This window comes from Dromiciops gliroides, chromosome 2, assembly GCF_019393635.1.
Source record: "Dromiciops gliroides isolate mDroGli1 chromosome 2, mDroGli1.pri, whole genome shotgun sequence".
NCBI lineage: Eukaryota > Metazoa > Chordata > Mammalia > Microbiotheria > Microbiotheriidae > Dromiciops > Dromiciops gliroides.
Genome location: NC_057862.1, coordinates 385,848,537 through 385,859,933, shown reverse-complemented (window position 1 = coordinate 385,859,933; position 11,397 = coordinate 385,848,537). Strand labels below are relative to the sequence as shown.

General features: G+C 43.2%; 1 protein-coding gene across 1 annotated transcript; it reads right to left on the bottom strand.

Moving 5' to 3' along the window:
• Positions 1-165: 165 nt before the first annotated feature.
• Positions 166-9,442, bottom strand: REXO4 (REX4 homolog, 3'-5' exonuclease). The gene is made up of 9 exons (XM_043985206.1): positions 9,305-9,442; positions 8,878-9,152; positions 7,149-7,510; positions 6,563-6,700; positions 6,092-6,285; positions 4,470-4,558; positions 3,548-3,622; positions 2,194-2,268; positions 166-1,954 (listed from the first exon to the last, which is right to left on the bottom strand). The coding sequence occupies exons 2-9, from the start codon at positions 9,121-9,123 to the stop codon at positions 1,844-1,846; spliced, it is 1,290 nt and encodes a 429-aa protein (XP_043841141.1). The 5' UTR covers positions 9,124-9,152; positions 9,305-9,442; the 3' UTR covers positions 166-1,843.
• Positions 9,443-11,397: the final 1,955 nt, after the last annotated feature.

Sequence of the window (11,397 nt, the reverse complement as noted above, 5' to 3'; positions counted from 1 at the left end):
AGAAGGTTGGCTAACTGTAGAACCTGAGTGTTAAGGGTAAGCCTTTGATCAACATCCATGGAGAGAGTTCTTTGGAGTTAATGACACTTGATGAAAAAAAGAGTTTCATCAGCTGTTAACATCCTAAGCAAGAAGAAAATGAGGACAACAGAATGAACAAGACAGTTCATTTTAAAAGTAAAAAGTAGCATTTACTTCAGATAGTATATATCTAGTACAATTATACATAATTTTAAAAAAATCCTGTCCTTTCACCCAGAAAATGTGGAACAGTCCTCTAGCTTAGTACACTTATAATTAGCACAGTATGTCTCTTTGTAACTCCTGTTATTATGAAAATACTCTCAGGAAGGTCTAGAGGCAGTCATCCTGAACCACAACTATCAAGGTGACCCTTTGGTCTCAGAGTGTGATCAAACAACAGCTTCCTTAAGGCTCAAATATCATAAGGTCAATAAATTATTTATTAAACCCCAAAACAAACAAAAGACCCTAAATTACGACTAAGAATGCAATTCTTTTTTTTTTTTTAAGTGAGGCAATTGGGGTTAAGTGACTTGCCCAGGGTCACACAGCTAGTAAGTGTTAAGTTTCTGAGGCTGGATTTGAACTCAGCTACTCCTGAATCCAGGGCCGGTACTCTATCCACTATGCCACCTAGCTGCCCCAAGAATGCAATTCTTAAAGGTGCTTGTTATACTTCATGATGTTTGTGTTAACAGTAAGGTTATGACTGGAACAACTAACAGACATTTTTGTTAAGATGTAAGCAACCTAAAATTTCTAAATTATTTACATCATCCAAATATTCTAATTTAAATGTGATTTAGGGATTCTGGGAGGTCAGAATATTCCCACAGTATTTTCACAGCAGAGGTCTACTTCAGGGGTTCCACTTTGAAACAAGTACCCTTTGCAGATGCCCACCAAATCAGAAAAAGTAAAGTTTAAATTTGAGCAGAAACAATGTGCCATCTCTCAGACAAGTCTCCTGGGAAGGCATAAGGTCATATGCCTCCATCTGTGTTCTGCTAGACACAGATGAGATTTTTCTCCTTGTGGCAGCAACAACCAATTAGGGTGGGAATTACTGAGGTCTATTAGCTTCTCCAGTCAATTTTTGGCAAGGTAAATTACAGAAGCTGAATTGACTGGCTGCTCTGGGTCCACCGGATACCTAGATATAGCACTCTGCCTTCCCCAAGGTCCATAATACCATTTCATACACACAGCTCAAGAGTGCAGAGGGAGAGTAAGATGGCAGTGATCCTAATTAACAAGCTAGTTACATACTCATACAAGTGCACAGATGACCACATCACCGCATAGGCTGATGAAACTATTTAATTTTGATTCTGTTGGTTGATGGATTATAGGGGGCTGCACAGATTCATTAAGCCCAGAATCAGTGTCTAATCTTCACCCTCTGTGCCCAGGAAAAAAGGGCATCCCTCCACAAAGACCTCCTCCCTTACACTCTAGGTCTCCGATATTCACAGTGACTTCTGGAACACAGTCAAGGAAGATAAATAAGAAACTTAGCTCCTGGGCAACAGCTACTGTAGCTGGAGAGGGGCAAATTCCCCATTAGTAGTAGCACATATCCCTGTAGCCAGAAGTTTGAAAGTTTCTCCAAAAAGTGACCATCTTTGGGAATATTTCACCTGTGCCAACTCTAAGTGCTACATAAGCAGCAAATAAGAGAGGTGGTAGGCTGAAATAATATCCTGCTCCTCCCTTGGCTCAGGAAGGCCCCTGTTTCTTCTGGGGAATGTGACCACGCTGTTGAGGAACAAGTCAGCAGGCAGGGTAGGTGGCAGAAATGGTGACAAGGAGGGCTCAGTTATGCTTTGTCTTTTTCTCTCTTTGTAGTTTTATATTTGTCCTTGATGGTTCCTTCCCATTGTTTTTTCACCATTATATAAAGCCTCATTGCTGCCTGGGCATCTTGAATCTGGAAGCCAAGAGAACCAAACCAAATTAGAAAGGGAGGTCAAGATAAAGGGGCAGGGTCGTCATCTCATTTAGTTGCACTTGGACATGGAGATAACTACACATCCATTCTTATGCCTCCCACTTCTTTGGTGATAGTTTATAAGGCATCCAGGATACAACGACAGGAACACAGTGCTAGCCATGGTTTCTGATGACAGTGAAATCTGCCCGATTCCATTGTCCACATAGGTAACCTACCGAACAGTGTTCTGACTGCTGTATTTTGACACCAAGAATTTTCTCACTGAGCAGTTTCAGAGATGGTCTTCCACTCTGCAAAGGAAATGATGATGGTTACAGAAATAAATACTTTCTGTTGGGAAAGACTTGAAACATTTTGTCAGGGTAGGGATGATCTCCAAGCCCAGTGGAGAATACACTAAAAGGCAGATAGAGAGCAATTTTGCTTTTAATGGTGACTGCTGACCTAGGAAGGAAAGAGTGGGAATATCACATCACAATTACATGACCTTTTAGTTTACCCATCAGCAAACAAATCTAAGTCTCTCTAGTATTCTGGACACTTGCCCCTGCCAAGTAATGAAGGTATTACTTAAGGCACCACTCTGGCATTTCTTGGGCTCTGTCTCCCTAAGGAGGCAAAAGATTTCTTCTTTTCTTTCTTACCTTTCTTCCAATGGCAAATGGTAAATCATTTGTAACTTATAGTCTCACAGAGTAGCCTGGGGAAGTGAAAAGTTACATGACTGGCCTTATGGTCACACAGATAGGAAGTCAAGGGTGCAGGCCTGGATCCTCTATCTACTAGGCCACATTCCCTCTGTTGACTGTCACTAGTAAAACTTTACTGAGTGTCCATCTTGAAAACTGTAACTGGCAATGAATTTAAATGAAGTGAGATATATATATATATATATATATATATATATATAAAGCATAATTATACAATGTTAAAGCTTTCTTTGCTTCAATTTCTCAAATTGCCCTTTTGTTGAAAAGAAATATTAACTCCCTTGTGAAAGACATACATATGCATAAATCCTATTACAGACATCAGAGCATAAAAATAAACCAGATGGTCACACATTTTAAAGGAAGGCAGCCAAAATCAATCTACTTTATTTAAAACTATCCTCCCTTTTCTAGGACTAAAAACAAATCAAACCTATGAGCCAACTATAAGGTGGCACTGCTAACAACTAGATGTGAACTGAGATTAAAATGACACATTGTGGGGGCGGCTAGGTGGCGCAGTAGGTAAAGCACCGGCCCTGGATTCAGGAGTACCTGAGTTCAAATCAGGCCTCAGACACTCGACACTTACTAGCTATGTGATCCTGGGCAAATCACTTAACCCCCATCGCCCTGCAAAAAAGACACATTGAACAATCAGATTTTCTTTATCCAAAAATCATTGCCGGGCAGCTAGATGGGGCAGTGGTTAGAGCACCGGCCCTGGAGGGAGTACCTGAGTTCAAATCTGGCCTCAGACGCTTAACACTTACTAGCTGTGTGACCCTGGGCAAGTCACTTAACCCCTTATTGCCTCACTAAAAAAAACAAAACAAAACCCCAAAAAACCACTGCCTACCTTTACTTGTGTTCTGAAAGGTTTATACTTCTGTGTGTCTCGGATCTTCTTTTTGGGATGATCAAGAAGTAGAACCTGGAACAAATAATATACAGTTCAAAATTCTACACTTGAATTATCAGACTCTCATCCTGTCCTTCCAAAAAGGCAGAGGTAAATATAAACTGATGTTATCTTTCCAGGTGAAATCATAGCCACTCAATCTAGGTAAGCCTGAACCAGGCTGACATAAACCATTAACTCACAACCTGCAGAGTAATACTTTTTCTTTAGGCTTCAAGCCGATTCAATATTTAGTGAGTGCCCACTCCAACACTGTAAGGGACACAAAAGCGACTAAGACAGAAACCTTGTTCTCATGTACTCATCTAATATGGGATTAGATATAATAATATATAATATTTATAGTTATATAACGGGGCCAGCTAGGTGGTGCAGTAGATAAAGCACCGGCCCTGGTTTCAGGAGGACCTGAGTTCAAATCCGGCCTCAGACATTTGACACTTACTAGCTGTGTGACCCAGGGCAAGTCACTTAACCCCCATTGCCCCGCCCCGCCCCCAAAGTTAAATCATGTCACCAGAACAGGCAAAAAAATACATCCATGGACACATGGAGGCAGAGCTTGCAGAAGGCTGTTCTGTGATCCAAGGGCAAGCTTCAATTCTCTCTATCATGTGAGAGAAATCCCAAATTGATGGCCACCCTAAAGACTTTTTTTTTTAAGTCAAAAAGGAAATAACTGAATGATTCTCCTTGAAGGAACCAAATTCTACCGCCCCTCCCCTTCCACACACACACCACTTATCCAGAGTTCAGGTTACTGGTAAGCATCTAAAGATCTAAGCTGACCAACACAGTATACATCAACAATTACAATGACAGTAAAGATGGCTTAGCCAGGCTACCTGGAGTCATGTACCTTTAAGTCATTATGCAGGGCATGTCCAACTAGAATCCTGCCCTGAAGCAGCTCTGCCACCTCCTTTTGAACAACCTGGTACTCTTCTCCTAGAAACTCAAAGGAAACATTATTTTATTTAGTATAATGGTGAAGAAGCAGGTTACTCTACTAAGAGGAGCCACAATCAGCAAGGCAGTGATATTTCTGGCTCCTGCTGGAAATGCTAAGATTAAAGAAAGAACCCACAAAGGCTCTTGGTTCCTGAACTGTCTACATGCTTGCAAATCCCAAATAATCACCACACATACCTGAGAAGAAGTGTTAACTAGACAATCTTTAAAATAATAACCCATTTAGGGATGAGCAGGGAGGAATGCTGAAGGAAATGACAATCATGGAGGGCTCCAAACATTCCTTTCCTTTAATTTAGGTAGATTCAGAAGGTAATAAAATAATCACTGTGGGCTACAAAGGCAGGATGTAATGGGGGAGCTAAGGTCAAGAGAAACTCAATTCTGTTGCTTAAATTCTTTCAGACCTTTTATGTCATCACTCTGTGCCACCCCCTTCCCCGCCATGCCAACCCACTTCCATTAACAGGCTATAAACTTTCCACATCTTGGAAGACTAGCATTGAATTGTAACTAAAAAATTCATCACAGGGGCGGCTAGGTGGCGCAGTGGATAAAGCACCGACCCTGGATTCAGGAGGACCTGAGTTCAAATCCGGCCTCAGACATTTGACACTTACTAGCTGTGTGACCCTGGGAAAGTCACTTAACCCCCATTGCCCTGCAAAAAACCAACAAAAAAAATTCATCACACTGCAACCACTTTGGTGATGAGCCTCTCTGACATGGGGCCCACACATGAAACCTTTCCAGTTTGGTAGAAACTACCAGGACCTGCACATCACTGGCAAGGCCTTCTTGAGTGCAGGGGGTCACGTCCACACCACAGTGAAGCATCAGAAGAGGGTCTTAGGGGAGGTTATTCTTAAATGTCAATGGCAAAAATAAGCCTTGTTCAAAACGATTACATTAAAACTAGTACAAAGTCACAGAACATTCGCCTTGGAAGGGACCTTAAAGAGATTAAATCCCATCTTCATCATTTTTCAGGAGGCTCAAAGGTGTGAAATGTTTTGTCCATGGTTACACAGCAGAAGGAGAGAGGGTACAAGGACCTGAATCCAGAACACTGATTTTCCCAGCATATGACATCACCTCAGCCACCTAAGCCTTACTTGATTGCCTACTATAAGGTAAGCTAGATTTTTTTTAACAAATATGTTAGGAGAGTACAAATGACTACAAAGAAGAATGCTGTCCTTGGCTTCAGAACAGTTAGACAGCAAAGGCCCAAACAAAAGTTCACTCCCTAAAGAGGCGAATTCCTACGTGTCCCTCCAAAAGAATTACTGACACTTGAGGCACAAATGAAAGAGTTCCATTTTAAGTCCTTTGTCACATGCCATTCATTTCCCCTTTTAAAGTCCCTAGGGAAAGTAAGCTTTTGACAGGACCCTGTAACTACTAACAATGTTTCTTTCACAGAGAAGGGGAAGGGATCAACATGGATGTTTCTGGCAGTAATTCTTTCAGGCTGGTTCTGGTGTTTATGGAAGGCAGTCTGCCTACCATGCTTGATGTCCTCTGGCCGAATCCCACTGACATCTGTCCGGTAATCAGTCACTCTCTCTGTTGGCTTGACGTACTTGTCATAAACACACTTCCCAAACTGGTTCACGATGGACACTCGGGCAAGGATGTTTTCTTCCCCATCTGGCCCTGCTCCCACCATCTCACAGTCCATAGCTACAGTTTTGGTCATGCTGAGAGGGAACCAAAGGTCTGAGTTAAAACACCTGCATTAAGGATGAATCTTTGCATATCTGTAACTTATACCAGGGCTAATACTCTGACACGGCCTGTTACTGAAGTGACAACATGGCCTTGATATTGCCATTTAACTAAAGAGGTGCTTCACAGAAGATTATTCCCATTACCTATCAAGGAAAAGGGAGGCAACCCCTCTATGCCCTTGAAGACTCCTGTGGTACACATCTCTTTTCCCATAGTATTAAAAAAAAAAAAAAGCCTTCAACATACCCTTCAAATGCCCCTTCTTTCACCAGCGACACATTTCTCTTTGTCAGACCCAGTTTTTTCCGGGCTATTTCTGCAGCCTCTGGACCAATGGCAGCTTCAATATCCTTAGGATCAACATCATCAAACCATATGTCTGATCTAAAAAGCAAAGAAAAGGCACTTAGCACCAAAAAGGGAAAAAATCCACTTTTCCCTTTCCTTCTCATCTACTGTCATGAGCGTTATGGATGGCAACCAAAGACAATGCAGGCAAAGGGTGTGGAAAGGATTCTCTAGATCACAAGTCTGTAAGCCTTTATGTGTCATGGACCCTTTTGGCAGTGTGGTGAAGCACATGCCAAAGGAATTAATAGATTCAAGTCTTAAAGCTCATTTCTATAATAAACAAGTCAAAACGTAAATCTCCACATCAAGGAGTCAGCAGCATTAACTCACTGCCCCACTTAGCCTTCCTGTTTTTACAATCCAATGCCCACTTGTAGCACAAAGACCATGGAGGCCATGGTTTCTTCCTTCTTAAACAATATTACTTGCTCCAATTAGATAAATTCCAATTCCAAAGGAATCCAGGAGGTCCAATACTCACTCTGTTGGTGGAGGAGGAACTAATTCCTCTGCTTTCCTCTTCTCATGCTTGATGTCCCCTATTTTCTGGTGAAAGCCACCATTTTTTCTTTTCTTGGCTTCAGTTCCATTGCCTTTGCCCTTTGTCTCACTGTACTTTTTCTGGGGGACAACTTTTGTGTCATTCAAAGATCCTGAAGAAATAGAAGCCTTGGAGGACGGTTGGCTTATTTTGCCTGCCACCTTTGGTAGTGCTGCATCACCATGTTCTTCCTTTTTAGAAACATTTCTGCCATTCTGGTGGAGGCTTTTGGGTTGTTTTCTGGGATTCCCTGGAGAGGCAGGAACGGACTTTTCTGGATTTGGTGGTTTTTGTTTCAACAGCTGATAAGAACCAAAGAAACCCATATTTTAACCTGACAATTAAACATTCAAAATTTATGGTTCCATTTTAAAGAACATCCTTTCCTAACATGAACATTTAGGTAGCATCATCTAAACTCAAACATTTCTGCATTTATTAAATGATTACTATGTGCCAGGTGCTTCACAAAAATGATGTTGTCTCTACTCTTAAGAGTTCCTCTTCTTCACCTATACAATAATGACTATTTTCAACTTTTCTTTTTCTTTGAAATTAAACTTCTATTTAAATGTTAAAAAAAGAACTTTCATTTATATCCACATATTATTTCAGACTAAACTATCCTTTTCCAGTTGTAGCTTCCAATCTAACACCCATTCCTTATTTCTGCAGAACTTCAAACACTTAACACAATAAAAACCTGTGGATTAGCCATAGATCTTTTTGTTTTGAAGCTTTCCCTGATTTCTCAAGCCTAGGACTCCATCCCCTTTCTATCTCTCACAGCACCTTGAACTTATTTTATTGCAGTTATAGGATACTAAGTGGTACTGTAAAAAAATGATGCACCCAAATTTCTCTATTTTTCCCTATGGATTTTTTTTCCTGTGGGAGGGGGCAGGGGACGGGAAAGACTGCATAAACTGAGAGCAGATGGGTGGTGGCACAGTGAATGGTGCAGGACGACCTAAGTAAAATCTGGCTTCAGACACATACTAGCTGTGTGACCCTGAGCATGTCACTTAACTCCCCTCCCCCCTTGCTTCAGCCTACTCAACTGTAAAATGGGGCTAATAACAGTACCCACTTCCCAGGGTTGTTGTAAGGATCAAATGAGATAATAATTATAAAGTGCCTGGCACATAGTAAGTGCTATATAAATGTTAGCTATTGTTTTTATTATTATTTCTGGATCTTTTAAAGTATTCCTAAATTCCAGTCACTGAAATCATCCCCCTCTTCTTCATTTAAAAAGCACATGGTCGGGGCAGCTAGGTAGCACAGTGGATAGAGCACTGGCCCTGGAGTCAGGAGTACCTGAGTTCAAATCCAGCCTCAGACACTTAACACTTACTAGCTGTGTGACTCTGGGCAAAGTCACTTAACCCCAATTGCCTCACTAAAAAAACAAACAAAAACCAAACAAAAAAATAAAAAGCATATAGTCGGTGCCATGTGATGCCCAGGAAAAAAACCCCCAAAATTTAAAGAAAACTTTTATGGATTTAGGGCTAGAAGGGGCATTAGAAATCCGGTAGTTCAACTGCCTCATTTTACAGATGAGGCAACTGAGGCCCAGAGCTGCTCCTTGCCTTGCCCAAAGCGGCCCTGGATGCGACCAGGCGACTTTCTACGGGGTCCTGCTTGGAGCCCGCTTACATCTTACCTCCTGCAAGGCCTTCCAGTTGTGAGAGAATTCTTGCGGCCCCCTGGGGGGCAGAGCCGCTCCTGCCCCCGCCCGGGCATCCTTACTCTCCGGTTTCTTCGAAGCTTCTCTTGCTGCCTGGGGGTATTTTTTCCAAAATTTCTTCTTCTTCTCCTTTTGTTTTTTCCGATCGGGCTTCTTGACAAGTTTCGGCTTGGCCACATCAGGGCCCTTGGAAGGTTTGACGAGCCCGGCCTTCGCTTTCATCTCAGCGCCATCCGAGGGCCCCGAGGCAGCTGAGGACGAAACGACCCCGTGCGTGAGCCGGCCTCAGACCCACCCGCGAGCTCAGGGTCCCCTCACTCCCGGGGCCCAGATATCTCCCGAGGCTACTTTGGGGACACTGGGCTTCTAGGTACATGCAACCCTGTCCCGTCTCCTCACTCACCTCAAGCCCTGTGCTGCCCCGCAGGCTGAAAAGCACCTCACCAAATTCTCCACGCTAGGAGGAAGACAGCTCCCAGCACGCTTGTAGGAAGCGCCTCGGCTTCCGTAGCCCGATCATTGGCGGGTTCCCATGACGCTCTGCACGTACGCATTGACGCACACATGGGCGCACGCGGCCCTTCCGGAAGCCCAGGCTCTCCCAGCCGGCTGGGGCCGATTCTCCTCTCAGGAGAGTTCCGGGAGGATTTGTATAGGTCCGCGTCTGTATTCAGGGTGGAGAGCGACACAAGTCATGGGCTTGTCAGCACATAATGAATGGTTGGATTTGGTAATCACAGTCTGGGCTCTGAGGAAGAGAAGAAAGCGAACTGGGGGGAAAAGAGGGGAAGCCACATAGCACGTGAGGAATTGGGGGGAGGGGGGAACTGCAATAGGGGTAACACGAGAAGTAGACTTGGTACTAATTAGCTTCCCTCTGGTGATCGGTCTGACTTATCTTGTGGTCACTTTGTCCTCCCTCCTCCCCTTCCCTTCCTCTCCCCCTTCTCTCCCTCTCCATTCTCGCTCTTGGACTGGTTCTATTTTTCTATTTATATTTCTAATGCTTGCCACAGTGCTTAATAAATGCATTTTTCATTCATTCTGGCCCAGTGCTTATCATATCTTTATTTTGTTGTTGTTGTTGTTTTTTGCGGGGCAATGGGGGTTAAGTGACTTGCCCAGGGTCACACAGCTAGTAAGTGTCAAGTGTCTGAGGCCGCATTTGAACTCAGGAACTCCTGAATCCAGGGCCAGTGCTTTATCCACTGTGCCACCTAGCTGCCCCTTATCATATCTTTATAATAGATATGCATATGCGTAAAAGCACACACACACTTACATATGCACTTACGTGTATATACACAGTGTACATGTATACATACGTGTATATGTGTATGTACTTGTATGTACATATACCTAGATATACAAGCACACAGGTGCCAGGTAGACACCAGTGGTAGATGAGGAGCTCTGAAAAGGCCACTGCAAACTCTTGCATCAGGGGTGCTAATCTTCCTTGAGCACCCCATACACCCCATACCTGGCACTCAACTCTCCCTTGTGGCTCCAAGAAACTGTAGCATGTGAAGAGGCCACACCAAGGTAAATCATCTGGATGAGCTAAGCCAGGTTGGGAGTAACCATCAGGCCTCAAACCCGTCAGTCAGCTGGGGGAGGTCTATCCCAAGCATATGAAGACTTTCAGAATGGAAGTGAATGAGAACAGCTGCTCCAACGTCCATGAGGGCACAGAAGGGCTGTTGCCATTGGTCTTGACTTTTGCTTTGCCATTGGCCTTTCTGGAAGAGAGAGGGAGGCACTGACAGTGCAACTCTGCCTCACTAACATCCAGTTCATCCAGGAGTCAAGACATCTGCCCTTCATGTCACTGGTCCTCTTCAAAAAATGAAGGACCAACAACAATATACATGTGTACAGTATTAAGTGCATATATGTATACATATTGTATATGGGTAGAGGTTTATAAAGAGCTTTATAAACATAATTTCATTTTATCCTCACAGAAACCTTGGGAGATAGGTGCTATTATTATCCTCATTTTGCAGATGGGGAAACTGGCTGAGGTTAAGTGACTTGCTTGGGGTGGCAGAGTAAGTGGCTGAGGCCGGATTTAAATTCACATCTTCCTGCTTCCAGTTCTGGTACTCTATGCATTACAGCACCTAGCTGCCTCTAGATGCTACAGTTATCCAGGTCAAACCAGAATAGATGTGTTCATTACCACAATGAAGGATCCAGTAGGCATGCTGGAGTGCTTTCTAGAGCAGTGACTTCCAAACTTTTTTTTGAATCCCTATCAGTAAAAAACTTGGTCATGCACTTCTAATATACATGTATACAATGACAAAATACAACTTAGACCCCCCTGTTTCTCAGAGTTAAGGCCCAGCAAGCAAGCTGTGCCCTGAGCTCAGCAGGACAACAATCCTTTTGATGTGGGATGGAATTAGGGTCAAATCGACTGTGAGTCATCCCAAAAGAATTACAAGACTCAGTGAATCAGTTTCCCAAGTTTTATTGCAATACCGTGAG